Source organism: Temnothorax curvispinosus, unplaced genomic scaffold (assembly GCF_003070985.1).
Source record: "Temnothorax curvispinosus isolate PA1 unplaced genomic scaffold, ASM307098v1 QBEX01013926.1, whole genome shotgun sequence".
NCBI classification, from domain to species: domain Eukaryota; kingdom Metazoa; phylum Arthropoda; class Insecta; order Hymenoptera; family Formicidae; genus Temnothorax; species Temnothorax curvispinosus.
In genome coordinates, this window is record NW_020223706.1 from 75,034 (window position 1) to 95,379 (window position 20,346).

The 20,346-nt window shown below is 38.5% G+C and overlaps 1 protein-coding gene across 4 annotated transcripts in view; it reads left to right on the forward strand.

Moving 5' to 3' along the window:
- The window catches only part of LOC112464118 (nuclear factor of activated T-cells 5-like), a 36,984-nt gene extending 16,779 nt beyond the window's left edge, over nt 1-20,205 (forward strand). For 2 of the 4 annotated variants that reach the window (XM_025030924.1, XM_025030922.1), the window contains exons 2-10: nt 8,904-9,229; nt 10,624-10,927; nt 12,328-12,840; nt 13,018-13,476; nt 13,709-14,290; nt 14,465-14,836; nt 14,995-15,365; nt 16,186-16,560; nt 16,755-20,205. In XM_025030924.1, the coding sequence (XP_024886692.1) occupies nt 8,904-9,229; nt 10,624-10,927; nt 12,328-12,840; nt 13,018-13,476; nt 13,709-14,290; nt 14,465-14,836; nt 14,995-15,365; nt 16,186-16,560; nt 16,755-17,360 (3,908 nt within the window). In that variant the 3' untranslated portion in view covers nt 17,361-20,205. Of the gene's footprint in view, nt 1-8,903; nt 9,230-9,652; nt 9,837-10,623; nt 10,928-12,327; nt 12,841-13,017; nt 13,477-13,708; nt 14,291-14,464; nt 14,837-14,994; nt 15,366-16,185; nt 16,561-16,754 lie in introns of those variants that run through there. The other 2 variants (XM_025030923.1, XM_025030925.1) reach the window with 2 other exon arrangements.
- Nucleotides 20,206-20,346: the final 141 nt, after the last annotated feature.

Consider the following 20,346-nt stretch of genomic DNA (forward strand, 5'->3'; position numbering starts at 1 on the left):
CCCACGTGACACAATAATTATATCAGACCTATGTTCTAAACGTATATTCTATTAAATGTGAAAGGATTAAAATATAATAAATTTGACAATTTATTTGTATTATACGATCGTTCTAATTTCATATTTTCATAGTTTCACAGAAAGTCTTACGATTTCAACGATTTCGAATTATTAATAATTATCTTTAAATTATCAGTTGCGGGCCAGAAACGAATCAACAACAATATTACTTTTATACGTATGCATCCGTATGTTTACATTTGCGGAACAAAATATTTGTCCGATGTTCATATCGCGTTATTAAAGATGATTAGGCAGCGATAAATATTTTTTCTCTTCCAGCAAGTCACTCACGTGCGAATATATTCTTTTCTCACCTCGAGCTCTTATAGAGGTTACGTTCTTTCTCCATTTTCTTTCCACCATACCTATAATCCCCATAAGGACTAAACACGCGAAAAAAATCGCAGCTGAGAATTTTTAAATGGTATTTTAATATTTCCGATAATTCTCAACTGTTACACGTTTAATCCGTTAAACGTGAAAATATTAAAATGTTAACAAAATGGTTTACATGTATTTTATAATCATTTTAACTTCATAATTTCGGCGCAAGAAGCTTTTCATGACTTTCACGATTTGCAAATTTTAATTTTATTTTCAGATTATTAGGTGCGGGCCAGAAACAAATTTATCAATTTGTGGTTGCCGATTTTCTTATATTTTTTCACTTGTATTTTTGTGTCGTAACTCCAATTGTAAAAAACTTTTTCCTTACTTCCTGAGATTTTTGCATACCAGTCTACTTTTCTTCCTTTGAACTCTTCTTCCCCACTATTCATGTCTTCTTTTAACTTTTTTTCTTTTATTCATGTCTGTTTACTTGTTTGCTTTCTTTTGGGAGCTTTCCAGCAAGCGACACAAGTATCGTTTTATCTTTGTTACTCATTACCAAAAAAGAAAGATAGAACAATGCTCGTGTCGACTTGTGTCGCTTGCTGGAAAGCTCCCTTTGTTACTATTCGTCTCATCTAGTGTCTGCCGTCATGCGTAAAAACGAAGTGTGTATATACGGATTTCTGACTTCGTAATTTAACATGACGGCCATTGACTCGAAGAAAAAGGCATAGATATTTTCTCTCCTTACCCTGCAATAGAGTCGAATATGCAATTATTTACCATAAAAGGCAGAAAAGGAGCAGAATAATATCACTGCTTTTAACTGTTTTAGATGATGTACAGAAAAGTATAAGAGCTGCCGAGTATATCTCTTTTATGCTTCAAGTCCACTTTAATCTATAATTTAAGAAATCGAGATAAAATGTTATTTATGATTCATATGTGCCGTAAAATTAATGGCATAAAAATCATAAAATAATCAGAATCACGCATACAGGGTGTCTGATAATTGCCATCTCTCGTACGTACGTAAGTAGAGCGAGTTTGAACTGAATAGAAGAGTCTTTTACTGTTTTGCGAGTTTCTTAATAAGTAATGAAGAATTAATTGACAAAGATCTCTGAATCAGTGCGTCGGCGTCGGTCGGTTCGATTCGGCGGAAAAAAAAACAGCTCAGCGTCATACGACGGTTTGCGGTTGCTACACGCGCGGCAAGGTTTTGGGAGGGGCGTGCAATTTCACGGCATGTGTAATTATAAGTAGAAGTTAATTATAATTAACATTTTAAAATGTCTTAAATTATAGGTTAAAGTAAACTTGGAGCCACAAACATAAAAGAGATATACTCGGTAGCTCTTAAACTTTTCTAGCAACAACAAATAATGCGTAACACTTGGCTGTCTCTTGTCGCTGAATCGCGCAAATGCACGCTTATTTGCAAATTTTTATTAACATCTTATTAATTATTGAGAAACTCGCAGAACGGTAAAGCACTTTTTTATTCAGTGCTAGAGATGGCACGGTAATTACCAGACACCCTGTATACATATATATATATATATATATATATATATATTAAAATACGCGGCATATAAAAATTCCAAAAATAGGATTCTATTCTGTCCGAATTGTACGCAAATTGTAGACCGTCCAAAGTGAGCTTTATAAAGCATGAAACAATAAAGCTTGCGCCCGCGCGCGCATTGTCTCTTTTGCGAGGTTAATGGACTTATGACGAATGTTTTCCCGCACTATCTCCCGCCGGCATTATTATTGTTGAAAATACTCGGCGCGCTAATATCGCGGCCAGTCAGCGAGGAAAATGGCTGCGTGAGGTTCTAGATAACCTTCGCGGTTCTCGATACGCGCTTAAGGGTCGAGACGCGATGAAATATGAGAGCGAGATACAAGGAATAAGCGCGGGAGGAAGTTGATTTTCAGCGCAAAATACGATTAATGCGGACATTAGAAGCTAATTGGTCGATGCCGGATAAAACTAGCGCCGGATTAGGTAATGATTGATTTAAAAAAAATGAAGAAAATACAGAAAATTAATAAATTTGCTTACATCGTTTTTGTCAATTATTAAAATTTCAAAAAAAGGTAACTTTAGAAATTAAAAAGTTAGACAAGCTTGATAGCATTTTTTTTTTAATGTTTTGAACTTTGAAGATATATTAGAAATTAGGAATTAGAATTGAAAATTGAGGATCAATGGCTGAAAAAAAATCACGATTTACGAGTTGAGAATTGAAAAATGAAAAGTCAACTGCCAGACAGCCGGACGTGTCGTTGCAAGGCAAATATTAATGCGGTCGTATTCCTGTCATTGTTTACGAATGTGCTCGTGAATGACGTCATTGATTTCAGCGATCGCACTCGGCCGGAATCGAATCTCAGTGGAGCGTTGAATGAGAAAATAAGAGGACGAATAAAAAAAAAAAACGATAAATTATTTATGCACTCTATTAGCCTCTGTGAGTCTCAATTAGCCGACGAGATTTGTAAGCTGAAGAAGTCTTATTAAAAACATTTATGCAATCGTTGAGTAACAAACGTAATACATACTTGTTGATTTCTTCTATATACGGCGTCCAAGCCAAAATGATATCCGCTCGTAATTGTAAAACTTGCAAGCCCGCCAGAAAATATTAAATAAACGATGTTTATTAAAATGACTATAAAATCATCAACTACAATGTAAACAGACGTTTTGTGAATTATCTTCAGATTTTTTTAAAAATACTTTAAAGAAAGAAAAATAGCGTCAAATGTGACAGACTCATGAATATACTCCGAGGGTGCAAAAAAACGTATACAGACGGAGGGTTAATTAGATTCGTTTGTCGAAAAATCGGACGCCCAATCATTTCTGTTCGCAATCTATGAGAATTCGAAACTCAAAGATACGAGTACTTAGATATTAATAACATCGTAATATTTTCTCTTCTCGTTCCCAATGGGGAACAGAAGTCCATCAAACATAAGAGGAAAAGGAAAATAGGATCTGAATTCGTACCTTTGGGAATTATTAAGAGAGGGGAAAGTCCGAGATATTCGATTTCGAAAATTTAAGATATTCCAAGGTCTCGAGTGTACTGGAGAGATATTATGTAAATATCCGAAAGTGACTGAGGGATATTAGCTCAGTCTGAAAAGTTCGTTAACTTTAATTGCGTTAAACATCGGTAAACATCGTACGCGTGTTGCCAAATACGCCGATGATCCATATATACGACCGTCACCTCAAATTGACACGCAGAACTTCGGCTCGTACTCAATGATCGCTAAAATCGCGTACAAACATGAATACGGGAGCTCGTTAACAAGCGCGGGCGGGCGCTGTATACATAGTTGAATAACGCCTACAATTCGTTGAATATGTATAACGGAGCTGACGCACGCACGCACATACGCACACTGCGACAATTGACTCAATTGGCGACGGATTGATAAATTCGACTAGGTCGAACCAACCAAAACTGGTTTTTCGAGACGAGCATATTTAGCGCGCGACTGACAACAACGCTCTCGAATGCTTATTTTGAGCCGAGTATTTACGATACCATTGTTAATTGTCAACATGCAACTTCTTTTAGTGAATTACTAGGTTTTACAACCAGAGCGAGATCCGTCATCGTTGAAATCTAATTGGGAATATAACTATTGTAATGATTGAAATTAAAGACATCACAGATATAATTATTATTAAGGAAAAATATTGAATTGAATAATTTTGAGATGTATAAAATGTAGATATCTCTTCGAGAAGGTTATCATTTCTATTTAAAATGAGATTTTATTTAAGAAATTATTTATGTGTATATCTTTATTTGCATTTATTTAAAAATAATTCGGCAGAACGAAGCAGAGCAGTCTTCCTAAAATTCTTACCGGAGCATTTTATAATTCACATCAGTGCAGGGTTTTATTTTGTTGATGCCGCTTTCTTATCCAACGACTTATCCACGGGCCGAAACGAAACGCGATAAATTAATATTTACATTGATACAGTCGGTTAATGTTACTGTCTTCGCAGTCGATTAGGACGCGAAGATAGATATTCTCGTCTATCTCTTCGAGAGAGAAATACAATTGTGATATCAACATCCGTTTCTCGTTCAATTTTAAGCAGTGATTTTAATTAATGGTTTTTTAAAGACCGTTTTAATAAACTCTTGTGTAAAGTTTATTATTTATACTTTTATTATTTCTATTTGTATTTAATTACGAAGAGAGGGCAAGTATTTGCTAGAAACTGATATAACTGAAGACTGATAACCGATAACGGGGTTTCTGATATAAGGTTACGTTATATGTGTGCTTTAATTTGCTGTTATTTAATCATTATTTTTTTTTCGATAAAAATCTTCGTTTCTAGTAGAGAAGAATACGCGTGTTTGAAAGACGTGTACCTATCATGTTTTCTTTTTGATTATGGATTTCAGATCCTCCAAGGCCGCGGTACAACAGTTTATGTATATACATGTCACTGACATCGCGATAAAATCGAAGATTACCGAAGTCACAGAAAATTCACGCCGTGTCGTGAATATTAATCGGATAGGAATGCCAATGTTCGTAAATCGAATATCCATCAATAAGCCGTAATTTACTGTTATCCGTCCGAGGATCTTGTCTGGCCCCTTTTTTTCGTCACGAGAATCGTGCTCGCCAATCATCGGAATCATTATCCCCTTATCGAGACTCGGTCGAATAGATACACGATGCTCTTTTATCGATAAGCCACTGTCGCGCCTCTAATCAGTTATCAGTAATCAATAAAATTGATATTTTGCTTTTTTATATTCTTCTTCGCTAGAGGTGCTGTTACACGCTGTTATTACTAGAGTTCCTATAATAAGAGTTAAGCCAATGTGGTGACGATTTTTTATTGGTCCCGTCATATGTTTCAGCCAAGTTAGTGAGAGTGAGACAAGCTGTAAATGGGAATGAGACAAAGCTATCATGGTCGTCATATGTTTCAGCCAAGAAGTTAGTGGGAGTGAGACAAAGCTATCATTTGGCTGTATATGGCGGCGGTTTGTCCTAACTCTTATTATAGGAACTCTAGTTATTACTAACACAAGAACATTCTATAATACTCTGAATTTTATTCAACTTTCTTTTCCTCTGTTTTATTCTCTTATTTTAGGCTCTTAATCTAATTTAATTTAGTCTTTTTTTTTGTTTAACCTCTTTAACGTCCCCTTATTTCAATCTTGAAACATCATTGATGTGCGCTGCAAGATATTGGATGCATTTCAGCTCTCGGGCTCCGTTACTTTCGAGAATTGTCGAAATTGTAGGGCATTGATAAATATATCGCGCTTCTATCGCTGTTTACTCCATTTCTTTCAGTCCTGGTGCCAAGCAGTGCCGAGCTCCTGGAGACTCTTCAGCTCCTTATCTTGACTACTTAAGTAGGCTATCAGAGATGCCATTAAGTGTACACAGACCGAGGCTTGCATTGTCGCAACGAATCGGTCGTCAGAATCCAAGGAGGAGGTCCCAAAGTAACTTGCGCGCGAGAGAAAGGGAGAGAGAGAAAAAAAAGGGACGGATATCTTGCTGAAGTAGCTAGTTTTCGCGCAGCGAGAGAGAAGTTACATAAATATAGATCCGTATAACAGTTATGTTAATTATACCTGGATATTTTTCCGTCGAGTTAAAATCTCCATATGGCTTAGCATACCTGTCTAAACGAAAACTTGAGTATCTCTTCAGACGCGTTTCCAGCTGTCGCATTCTGGATTCACCATCAAAAAATTCTATCGTCTATTTATGAGCCGACACATTTTTTGGGCATCCGCACGATGTCTAATTTTAGAAACGTGATATCTATGGTTCGATCCGCCACTTATCATGGAGTTCGAGAATTCTATTGTAGAACCTCAGTCACTTATATTATTTGTAAAATTCCTATTATTTACCATCTGTGTAACGAGGCTCCGTTCCGAAACTGCAACGTTCGTTTTTTTTTCTCTCGCAATGTTCTTTACATATCCTCCGCGAGTTTTTGATCGAAGATTCATGCAAAATGAATACCGAAATCGAATCAATCGGGCTCGTACGGCGCCTCCCGGATCGATCGGGCATCGATCCGGCCATCCGTCCGTCCGTTCCACTCGTCCTGATGGTAACGATATATCCTTGAGATTCGAGAGGAGAAGCGCCGTAGTTAGCGCGCTCGCGGCTCTGTTTGCCGTGTAAAATAGTAACGATGTTTATCGATCCTGTTATCGAGGGTACATTCTCTTTCTCTCTCTTTTTCCCTATTTCTTTCTGCCTCTGTCGGGGGTTCGAGGACGAGCGGCTAGAGAGACGCAAATAGGCAGGCGGGAGCCCTAATTCCTCTTGGCGAGTACCCTTCCACGCGCTCGCGCTCGCGTCCCGCGGCGCGCGATAAAGAGATACATTCACCTCTGCTCGCAGGTGTACGGAGACGGTTCCTCCGCCGGCGCGGCGTTTATTTATCGGCTGGCGAGATTACCAAGGCAATTAAAACCAGCGTCGCCGCCCACGAGACCTTCGCGATTATTATCTTTATGGCATTGCCGCGCTTGATTATGCAGCTATTGTGGCGAGCCTCGCTATCGGTTATTTGCGAGACATCCGCGGAGCGGGGAGGAGGAGTGGGACTATACGCAATTCTCGAAACAAAATGCAGAAAAATGCAGCCGAGTGAGGAACGGACGGACTGTGCGGAATTTGTAACGTCTGTCTGTGGAATAAAACCGGCGTTCGCTATAGAACTTGAGATGCGGTTTCATAGATGCCTCTTTTTCGCAATGTCCTTTACATTATCGGTAAAATTGGTAGATTTCATGCGAAGAGCGTACGGTGAAGTCGAATTCAATCAACTTGGTGTTTGGAATGGATCGTACAAATCACGGAAACCTGTTGATTATAACAAATGACGCCTGGGTGCCTATCAGTACCTAGAATCGGTTTTCCGTGTACGTACCGTAAACGGATTAAAGACTTACAAAAAATCGAATTAAACTCAGAATTTGTATTTGCTTTAGATACACTGTAAACGCGTATTAGTAATAGATAATTTATAGATAATAAACTTGGTTGACCTTTGCTCCGAACCCTTTCGAGCGATAAAATGAAAAACGGAAGAAAAAAAGTATACTTCCTAGATTTCGACTTTGTGTCGGTGATGCGATAACGCGAATAAAAACGAGTAATGACCGGATGAGATGGAAAATCACGAGATTGGTTAAATATGCTCTCCAATTTGTATTGAGGCGATTTGTATGGAGGAAAAGGGATAATTGTTGCAACTTGACGTGACATAATGATCGGCAATAACGGCGGCAGCGGCATCAGAAAAGGAACGAGGGGAAAGGGAGAAAGCTGAGAGAAACGAGATTGGAAACCGACAGGCCGGGTCGTTGACATCGTTCCGTGATTTTCCTCGACGTTCACACAGATGCATCTCTTTATATGCACGTGTGTACACGCGTCGATTACGTGCCCACCACCCCTTGCAGGCGGTGGAGGGAGACGGGGACGGGAGCGATGAGAGAGGGGGAGGGGGAGAATCGAACCCCGTCGCCACCAGTTGCGTCCGCGATTGCAACTTCACCCCCACGCAATTATCCCGTTCCAGTAGTCGAGGTGGTCTATAGATAGACCGTCCGACATTGCTCTGCCTCCCCCTTCCCTTCTGTCGTCTCACTATCCTTTTTTTCCCTCTTTCACCCTGGTTCTCGGAGTGTTTCGCATCTCCTCCCCCCCCCACCCCCTTCCCTCAAATTTATCTCTCTCGCTCCTCTCGACGATGCGTACGACGCGCCGGCTTTTCACGCCCGACGCGTGAAATCGAGACTTGCAGCACAAGTCGACACAAGCATCGTTTTATCTTTCTTTTTTGGTAATGAGCAACAAAGATAAAACGATACTTGTGTCGAGTTGTATCGCTTGCTAAAAAGCTCCCTTGGTCTGACAACGCTGCGTTGAGCGGTGCTTCTCATATATAAATTTTAGAGGGGTGGTTCGACTTCATTCGGTGGCGAGCAGACCGTTTGAGGGCCGTAATGATTCCACTGATCGGTAGTATATACCTCCGACAATTTCAGCGTTTTGGATCCCGGGGAAGTAGGGAAAATTCGCTGGAATTTTGAAATTCGAGCAAATATTACTTTTATAGAAATGGGAGGTCTAAAAATTAATGCATTTTTATCCTATGAAAACTCGATGGATTTGAGAATTTGAAGATTTATGATTTTTATGGTTTTGAGTATCTGAGGATTTGTAGTTTTTACGGTTTTGAGGATTTGTGGTTTTGGTAGCTTCTTTTGAGAAGATTTATGACAATCAGACTAACAAAGAATTTATGAGGATTTTATGATTTACAGACCTATCTTTTTACCCCTATTGCCGATTTCACGTATCTATGTTTGTCTCCACATCTGCTATTTAAATTTCTCTTCATCTCATTTCAAAACCAGTGAAAGACTGGACTTATTGGAATAATGAAATTTGATTTGCAGGTAGCAATGCAGGAGATGCGTCGTCAACGGTGACAGCATCGTCCGTCTCGAGAAATACTGCAGGTAATCGCGCCCACTCCGCGACTAGGAGGACGGTTACTAATCAGCAGCGACAGCAGCAGCAAACCCCACAACAACAGCAGCAGCAGCAACAACAACAACAGCAACAATCAAAACAAAGCAGATTTCCATTGTCGTCCTTCGGTGGCGCAATTGCGAGAAGTTCTGATGAACACGGGCTTAGGACCGGTACGACGCAAGACGACAATTCAAACGATTCCGGCCTAGGTTCCGAGGAACGTCAACAGCACTTCAACAACGTCAATGTTAGTATCTGCTAATGATAAATAAGATCCTGCAAACCGAACGATTTAATTAATCTTATTTGCTTAGATTATATATTGTAGATTAACTGTCTGAGTATTTACTATATATAAAAGCCCAGTATCTTTTGTGAAAGGACTCTAGGCTCTATAATATAGAATTCTAGTATAGTAGAGTATGTTTTTTTAGAAGATTTCAGGGGCCCGTAAACTTGTTTTCAAATTTATTTATAGCACGACGAAAATTTAAGAATAATGGAAACCTGAAGCTATGAAAGAGTGTTGAGTAATGTCCAACGCTTTTGAAAAGATTGATAGAATTTTCAAGAGTCCGCAAGTTACTAATCGAAATTTAATGACACTTTCGCTTCCGATATATCTCTCGTTTTGTTTTCTTTTTCTCTTTGCTGAAAGATGGGAAAGTGAAGAAGAAGAAGATGAAAGAGTTGACGGGCCTCTCATGTGGTCCGTGCGCTTTCCTCACTCTTGCTACGTTTACGGCACTGAGTCACCCTGTCGTTAGAAGCCAGATGAAGTTATTTAATGTGTTCACGAGGGTACGCGTGATCATCATCAATATCGTCATCGGAGATCGCCGACCGCTCGAACGGTAGTTGAACCCAGTCGAGTTCTGATTCGTTAAATTAAGCACACAGACGCTCACGCACATATGGGGTGTTCCCGTTATTCCCGGTCACTCAGCTCTTTTCCATAGTATCGGAAAGTGATGCCGCGTTATTAAAATATTTAATGTCGAGTATTTTTTAATGATTTAATTTTACTTAATATATGTAAAAGAACAATTTACTTTACCCAAAGGTTAAAGAATAAAACTGAAGTATATATATTTGTAACCACTTTAATCATTAAAACAGAAATAAGTAAACTGTTTGTAAATTGAAATTTTTTATTTGATAACTATTAAATAATCGTTCTATTCATATATTTACACTACTGTTAAGTATATTATCATTAAAATAAAATTATTATTATTATTAATATTAATGAAGGAATAAATAATAAAAGAAAAAAAAATCTTCCTTCCAAATACATTTAATTTACTTCACGGTTCGATTGTGGAACACGAATGGTAGTCGTTGATTTATTTCCAAAGTGACAACGATTTTAATTCAGTTCAATAACCGATTTTAATTCAGTTTAATAGCCTTGATGTTTTTGTCGAGTGGATATTTATTGAAATAAAATACCGAGTTAGTTATCGCTAGCTTGTTAAGCATAGCCAAATTTTGTGTGTATGACGTTTCAGGTTTTAGCACTATCTCTTTCATCTGCTGATTTTTTTATGTATCCAATCAAGAATAATTTTTTAAATGAATATTTAATATGAGACACCTTGTATATACATAGATTGATTAATTCCGCGATTACTTTATCAGCTCTGGAACGACGCCGGCGAGGAGGATTCGAAGAGAAGGAAAATGGACATCAAATTAGAGTCCGAGGACGCAAACTTCGCATTTCCAGAAGTAGCCCCGGGAACCAGCCCTGACAATAAATCACCGACGGTCAGAACCACCGTTAATGGGATAGGTTTGGGAGGAGTATCCAGCAATAGATCCGGAAACGCTAACTCCATAGGCAGAGTTGTGGGAGTAACCAGACCTCGACCCGCCATGGGTGTGTTGACCAAAAGGACTCCGATCACTCATCAGGGACCTGTCACTCTCGTCTCGCAACTATGTACGTCTTTAGATAGGCGTAGAAATAAATTTTTTAATCATAAATTAATTAAATATTGCGATAGGAACAAGTTCAATTCTAGGTTTCTAAGATAGACCGGCAATACTGAATTATTTCTAGCGATTGTTTTAATCTTTTCGAGTCCTGAACTCTTGACTTTATAAACCTTTGCTCTTTAGAGATTACGTGAATTTGTGTCTTGGGTTTTCGATTCTTATACTTTTACAACTGCGAATTCTCAGATATTAACGATTTTGTGCGCTTTTATTAAGAATGAGATAATCCAAATTTTTATTTTTTAAGCAATATATTCACGATCTTTACGCGCAACTTAAAATTTTCAAGAAATAAGTCTTGCCGCGCTGGTTGATGCAATCATACAAAAATATCACATTTTCTTCTGCAACCTGTTTATATTGAATCTGTTCAGTATCAGTTAAGGTAATATCAACAAAAATCTCGTGCACTTTATTGCATCTCATAAACTCAGCCGCTTCTAAAGAGTTTGTATTGCTTGAAGTTTGTCTTGCCAGAGAGAAGGGATGAACAATTTGTTGCTTCGAAAGCCGCGTTGTCGAAAGCCTTCAATATTTTGTAACAAGAGGAAACTCATTGGTGGATTTATTTCCGGCAAAATTATTATTTTGTCGCTTTCACCGCCGATAAGCTATCTCTTTCAGTTCGAGAGCTGACGCTTTCTTTTTCACTTTTTCTTGCAGCGATAAGAAAAGAAGACAACATTAATATACGCGAAATTTGATACTCGCTTTTTGATATCAAATATAGGTCAGACCATTTATTTATAATCCGCGCATGTTGGAGCAATTTGTTTCGTCATAGACAATTGAGTAAAAATAGATAATGGACATGTGTCATTCTTATTTTTTGATTAAAAAATTAAACTGTTTAACGATGGATTTGTTAATGATGATATAAACTTTGCAAAGTGATTTATTCTAAACTTTTAAAATTTGAAGTTAAAGTTTTGCAGTTATAAATTTTTGAAATCTAATATTACCTGATAGTTTCTGTAGAAAACTTGTTTTAGGTTTGTTCCGAATTTTTGAAGTTTGAATATTTTAAATTTAATATTTGTATTTCATGGACGACTCGAGAATCTCTATATATCTTCTAGATCTCCAAATAGTCAAGAATCTCTACTAATTTATTACGCGTCTAGTTTGCTCTTGGATAATTTCCAACATAATATATCTATCTTCCTTTGGCGTTTCTTCAACAGACCAATGGTAAACATTTCACTATCCAAAGATCTCGGCAATCTAACGGTCTTTATTTACGCACACCTGCATAAATTACTCCTTGACCTGCCCCACTCCCCAGACAAACCCACGCAGCCATCCCGATCTAACATTGTGTTTACGGTGTTGTCTGATCGCCAGCCAACGTTTCCGCCGACGGTAAAACTCAACTGCAGATCGTCTGTCAACCCGAGCAACAGCACCGAGCTCGCTATCAAACGGAGGGCTCGCGGGGTGCGGTGAAGGATCGTAGCGGGAATGGCTTTCCTATCGTTCGACTGATCGGTTACGAGAAGCCGACGACTCTACAAGTGTTCATCGGCACTGATCTCGGCCGAGTGGCGCCCCATATGTTCTACCAAGCCTGTCGAGTAAGCGGCAAGAACTCCACACCCTGTATGGAGCGGAAGATCGATGGCACGATCGTGATAGAGATTGACATGGACCCGGCGAAGGATGTTACCTGCGACTGCGTCGGCATTCTCAAAGAGCGTAATGTTGATGTCGAGCATAGGTTTCCTCAAGAGGCCGGATTGTTACAAGGAAGAAGCAAGAAGAAATCCACGCGATGCCGCATGGTGTTCCGCACGACTCTCACGCACACCGACGGGACCACAGAGACGCTGCAAGTCTGTTCCCAGCCGATAGTCTGCAGTGAGTTAACTAATACAATAGCAATGTAACTAGAGAGATTGATTAAGACAGAGAAAGAAAATAAATTAACGAGATAAAGAGGATGAAATTGTAAAATAGATAAGATTTGAATTCAATCAAGAACGTTCATGATCTCTTCAGTTTTCTTATAAAGTCATTGGTCTTGTATATTCGCAGCTCAACCACCTGGGATTCCGGAGATCTGCAAAAAGTCTCTGACGTCCTGTCCGTGCACAGGCGGGTTAGAACTCATCATACTCGGTAAGAACTTTTTGAAGGACACCCGAGTAGTCTTTCAGTTAGACAGCGACGATCTATCGAGTAGCATGGAACCGCCCTGGGAACGCGCTGTGCTACCGGACAAGGAGCACCTGCATCCGGTACACTTGGTATGCGTGATACCGCCTTATCGCAGGCAGGATCTAGCGCCGACGGAAACGATTAGCGTCAGATTGTTCGCGGTGTCTTCTGGAAAAACCAGCGAACCGCATACTTTTCTTTACACAGCTGCCTCTACTCCCCCGCAGCCATCCATAGGCAAAGTCGAATCCATCTCACCCCCGTTAACAAACGGTGACGTTAGCCTGGCGACGTCCTCCGCTGCTGTGCCGTTGACCACGGGCGTCGCATCCAGTAGTAAGTTTGATTGTTGGATCCTAGATATTCCTAGATTTAGATTTCTTAAATTTGCATGAGGATCCTACATGATTAGGTGTTTTAAATCTTAGTCTTATACATATATTTAAAGTTACATATCTAATATTACATCTTTAACTTCCTACATCTTGAATTCCTTTATTCTCTCTAAAAATTTTTTTTTATGACATTTTTAGAAATGACTGAGTGTGATGTATTTGATATTTATCAGGTTTATTAACACAAACAGCCGCGGGAGCTGCAAGCTTTCTGTCAAATGCACCGGCTCAGTCGCAACAAAGCGCCTCTCCAGAAACTCTGAAGAGCGATCCCAGTCCACCACCGACGGGAACGTCTCAAGTGACCCCTGTGATGCTATGGACCTCATCACAATCCTCAAACTCATCTCCTGATGTCATGATGCCACCCCCGGTGCTTGTGGCAAATCCTCTAATGAACCGACGATCCTCGTCCAATCTTCAGCTGATCCTGCCGGATAACTTAAAAACAGAAGTGCTGGATGAAAACAGTCAGAATAGCATGCTGAGTGACAATAGCATGCAAAGCATTCCGACGCCGACGACGGCTGCAAACGGACCGACGTCGATCGCCTCTCCCCTTCAGCAGTTGGTCAATGAGAACTCCAGAGAAGCTGTATCCTCGCAGGCTGATATTATTAGAACCGTTGCCGTTGCAACGACCAATAACAGCCCCGTGCAAGAAACTGTGAGTGGTCTTCTCGGAGTGGTGGATCTGATACATACTCAGCATCCTCTGTCAATGGTGAATACACATCATCAGACTTCGTTTGGAGGTACGTATCTGTCGTGGGTTAGTGGATGAATAGAAAGTATTTGATTTATCTGAATGCAAGTAGATGATATTCGATAAACTTAATCACAGTAAAATCCTGATTATTTTTATTTTTAAATCTTGAATTTTTGATATTTTTAATTAATAAAATAAATTTCTTAATTGTTGATTGTAGGTATGCACGAGTCAAATCAAGTTCTTAGTCCTCATCGCCTTAAGGACACAAATAGTGTCTTGTCAACGGACAATAGCTCCAATGGAGCTCCCCTTCAAGGTGCCGGCGTAGTGGATCTTCGCATGAAACACCACCATCATCCCGACTTTGGCACGCTGTCGAGTTTCACCGGTGCTTCCGGGACGCAGTCGTTGTCAGCGTCGAACAGTCATGTGGTGGAAAAGTACCTGAATCATATGGAGTCTTCGGTTGGCACCACCGAGGAATCTGATAATCCAGAAAATCAGTTCGCTATTCAACAGCAGCGGGGTTCCATTATCTCGGGGAGCGGCCAACAATCGACGGCTTCCCCGGGAATTTTAGCCAAAACAGGTACAGTATTGCACAGAAAATATTTCTTTATGTAATAAAACCATTATTAAGGGGGGAGAACGCATAATCTCTTTATTTTATTATAATTTTGAAGATCAAATTACAATTTCGAGAATATAAGTACATTTTATATAGTAAAATATATATATATATTTTAGGACAAAGTTCAGTAAAGTTGGATGTTTTAGTAAACTCCGCAGAACAGATGATCTCTCCATTGCACTCGGTGAATCCCAATTCCACCGCAATGTTGAGCCAAGTGGCAGTAGAACACGAGCCAATGGGTAGCGGCCAACAAACTAGAACTAGTCCACCGATTCCGATGAAAACGATGATACTAGAAGCGCTGATCCAGTCACCGTCACAGACGGTGCAGCCAATGACAGAGATTGCGGGTACAACGTCGGTAACGCCTGCAACGACGGTAGAACAAACAGGCGACAGTCTATTAACTACCATCAACGCAGCACTATTACCGCAGTTGCCAGAAACGCAAGTTAACGCGGCAACCGCCACGTCAAATTCTACGGTATTTCTTATCCGAAAACAAAAAAGATATAAATTGGACGAGAAAGTTAGTAGCAAAAACAAAATTTGGAATCTAATAATAAAGATTAGAATATAATGAGGAGTAAGACTAATTACGAGCAATAATAGATGTTACAACAAATTCATATTATATCTTACTTTATTGAAATATTGACGTTTTGTACCGTACTAGGACTTCATCAGAATTGTTAATAATAAGCGAATAATTAAAGTACGAACATATATAGAGGTCAAATTTAACGCGATCGATCAAAGTACGAATATATATTAAGGGTCAAATTCAACGCAATCGATCAAACACGGAAACATTCTGTGTTTGATCGATTGCGTTGAATTTGACCCCTAATATATATTCGTACTTTAATTGATTGCGTTGAAGTTGACCCTTATATATGTTCGTACTTTGATCGATTGCGTTGAATTTGACCCCTATATATGTTCGTACTTTAATTATTCGCTTATTATTGACAATTCTGATGAAGTCCTAGTACGGTACGAAACGTTAATATTTCAATAAAGTTAGATATAATATGAATTTGTTGTAACATCTATTATTGCTCGTATATTGGTCTTACTCCTCATTATAGCCTTTGCTTCAAACGAGCGGAAAATAAGTTTCTTAAAGATTAGAATCTCTGAAAAAAGTTCCTAATTTCTTAGAATAAAATTTTGAATTTTAAAATAAAGCTTTATAATTTAGAACAGAAATTTTTTTAATTTAGGATAAAATTTCTTAATGCAAATAAATGAATGAATATAAAACATAAATATAATATATTCTTTCTATTTTTTTTTTTCAGGTTCCTGGCAATGCGATGCCGGCAGTCGCGGCAGATCGTATGCAGCAACAGATGCAAGTACTCACGCAACAAGAGGTAGCCGTCATGCAGCAACAGGTACAACAAGTGGAACAAGTAGTGGCGCAAGCGCAGCAACAAGTTGAACAAGTTGTTGCGCATGCGCAGCAAGAGGCGGAGCGAGTGGTACATCAGGCGCAGAAACAGGTAGCCCAGCAAGTAGTGCAGCATGCTCATGTGGTGCAGCAAGCAGTACAACAAGTGCAAGCTGTGCAACAAGTCCAAGCGGCTCAGGTAGTGCAGCAAGCGGTGCAGCAGGCGACTGAAGAAGTGGTGCAACAAGCGGTACAACAAGCAACGCAGGAAGTAGTGCAGCAGGTTAGTGGTAATTTTATATATATTTAATTTATTATATAAGATACGAAAATAAATGCAAACTTTCAAATATATGTATATATAAATTGACTTTGGAAAGAGTTCTTATGCTTCTCTTTTTCATTATTTATTAGTTCTTAAAAATTATGGTTCCAAATTAGGTTGCAATAATTGATGTCATATAAAAAATGTTTCAGGTTCAAGCAGTGCAGCAAGCTGTCCAACTGGCTCAAGCGTCCCAAGCTATGCAGCACGCTGTTCAGCAAGACATTGGTTCTATGTTGAACCAACCGGCGGGCTTTGTGGTCGAAGCTAGTTCTGTTTTGGCTAGCGGGGCTGCTCAGGAACCCTCTCAACAGCGTTTAACCAACGCAGCGGAGCAAGCCATCAACAATGTCATCACCAATGCCACGAAGGATATTATTAACAATCGGCCGATCACGGCAACCACTGCTGTTGCGATCATCGCCACGAAGAAAATCCTGAATACCGTGGCGACTCAAAGCGCGCAGTTGATGAATAACACGATGGAGGTAATCCTGCCGAAATCTCCCCAGGCACAAAACAACATCATCGAACAGGTCGCCAGCAAATCGCCACCGCAAGTCGCACTTCCAGTTACTCCAAATCGCCAGGCTGTGAATACTCCGATTTCCAATCCTGCCGCAAGTACCGCGTCCAACAGAAAGACCGAGGATGGAATGTTGCCTCAAGAACTCACCTCCATGTCGGAACATGATCTTCTGAGCTACATCAATCCCCACTGTTTCGAGCAGCTTCCTCAAAGCGGATTTCTCTTGTAGTACCATCGTGTTTCTCAACAGAAGCAAAGGGGATGAGTTTTTTTCAACGAATTTATTTCCAAATGAAAGTTTAAAGAATCTGCCTTCCGTGTCCTGCATTTGGTGCTAAATATAGCCGGCTGGTTTTAAATTTCACTTGCCTTCTATTGAAGAGTCTTGAAAACATTTTATGGAGCTTAGACTAGACCGTAACTAGCTAAACGTGGGATACAAGGATTCAAGAATGTTTGAATAATTGAAACGTCTTGTAGATAGTTATACAATGTTCTTTTTTGGATCTTTGAGTTGTTTAGATTTGTTACTGTGCAGGATTAATGTTGACTCGGGGTTACAAGGCCATTGCCTTGATCCAACGCTGATAATTCTATGCCACATTTGTAGTGTGATGCGAAACCCCTTTTATAGAAGGGAAAGTAGAAGTGCACTATGTCAACTTTGGGTCTCAGCACATTTTTCTAGATTCCTTTTTCAAGTTCTTGTAGTTACGGATTTTAGAATTCTTAATCTCCGAGTTATTGGATTTTCTAATCTCAATTCTTTCGGTACGGCAGAATCCAGCTGAAAAACATTTTTGCTAGACGGACGTAGCACGTTCAGTAGCACATTTAGTAGCGCATAGCTACTATAATATGCGCCAGAGGATTTCGCGCATTTTTAAAGAATATTTTCATATACTCTTCAGATTGGTCATCCTTCATGCCGAAAGGGTTAGCAATTTTATCCGGTTTTACAATAAGATGTTATTATTTGATTATTTATTCGAAACATTATAAGAAATTTGTTAATGACCCAAAGTTTTCAAAGATACTTCCTGATAATCCTGTGATTCACGGCAAAGAAACGCCTAAGTCCACAGCAGCAGATCGTCATAGGTCGAGAACTATTAACATTTAAGTATAAGACGGGCGCACGAGAAAGCGCGACAAATTCAGATGTTCTTCTCTTTCACACATCTTTCTTTCTTTCTTTGTATGTTGTATCTTTTCTATGAATTGTCACTCTTGGCGATTCGTTATTTATCTTCAACGATGTATTATGCATCTAGATACGTCGCATATTATCTTGTGCTCTATTTTGATCTATATTGAATTCTTTTTATTTGCAGGACTCACAGAATAGTATGTGAATAATGCAAATGTAGAGAAATATATTGTAAAATATGTTCAGATAATTAATTAATCTTCAGACGTCGCGTTTCAAAACTAAATCCCAGATACAGTATTGGGATCCAACAAAAGCGTTTTAGAGCTAATTAATTGTTTAATATTGATTAAAGAAATTAAGAAGCTAATTGAAAAATACGCGAAGAAGAATCTGGCCAGTTTAATTTCTCGAATCTTGGAATCTTTATTTTCAGTTTTTGCAAAATTTAAGAAGAAAAGTGCCGGAACGGGTGAGAACACATGCGTAAATTATGTGAAATATGCGCTGTTGTAATTATTATTGACTTGATTTCATTGCGAAAGGATGGATCATCTCGTCGCTGTGGTCTCCACATGTCTCAAGTATATATTTCGTATATTTAGAATATGTATATTGTTCGATAATCGAAGTTATTTTGTTTTCTTCTTTTTGTTATCTAGTACATTGATAATGATGATAGAGTTACGTGAATGCATTAATGTTGTCATTACTTGATACAGGAATAGCAAAATAACAGGGAATGAAAGAGAGAATGAGAGATTATGTTGTATGTTGAAGTAGTCTATATGTATAGATATATATAAATATATATATAAAATATATATATATAAAATATATATATTTTTTACGTTTATCCAAAGAGAACGAGAGGGAGAAAAAGAGAGAGATAGAGTAGAGAGCGGGCTAAGTAACAAAGTGAGCTTATTAAGGATATATGTTCATATAATTATTATATATCGGATGTAACTAAAGTGCGTCACGTGGCTTTTTAACGAATATACTTTCTTTTCTATTTTTTAGATTTCCTATACAAGTCCTCAGGGCACATTGATCACGTAATCTAAACTCCAATTTTTGCTTATTCTGATTTCGCGCGAACCTTTGAATCATAGAACAATTACGGTTAAACATTTACATGATGATAATGCAAAATTACGTGATCGCGTCCAGATTCTTAATTTTTCGGATTTTTAAGGTCAACAAACATCATTAAAATTATCAGATCAAGAATATATCTAGATTTTCAGATTCCTAAAGCCTCAAATTTATCGAAGTCTTAAAACTTTTTGTTTTTAACTTTTAACTTGCTAATTTTTACTCAGGATCCTAGAAAATCCTAGAAATATATTATTCTTGAATTTTAAGTATTACTGATCTATATTTCTAGATGTTGAAAAATTTTTGAACCATGGACTTTTTTGAGTTCACATTGTTTCAATATTTCGCACTTTAGCGATATCCCGTGTACGTATATCGCGACATCGAATTTTTCGGGGTAGTCCCCACATGTTCAAGACGAGCGGTGCTAATATTCGCCAAGATTATGTAGCTAGTAGAAGAGAGAGAGAGAGAGAGAGAGAAAAAGAGAGATTTTATAACGAAAAATATAACGAAACATTTATTGTCGCGACAGCCACATGTCCTTTGTAGCCAAGTATATATATACATATATATATATATATATGATATATTTTATATTGACCGTTATAATGTGTCCGTAGTCGCACGCAATGACTAATGGTTCGCCTCTACAGGGAAGATAACTTGTGTACCACTTGCGATATGTACCTCGTGAAATTGTCGTAAACGTGTGCTCTTCTCGTTGTACGCACGTCACTGATAACAGCCTAACTTCGACAGAAATTCGTAACAATGTATCATTATTTACTCCTGTAAGTTTAATAAATGTTTCACAATGATATTCTCACGCGCATTCCATTTTCTACATGTCTCGCTAAGAGGTTCCTAATTTCAATAACTTAATTTGAATTTATACATACATATATGCATACATGACATTACATGATGCAAATTTAAATATATATATATATATATATATATA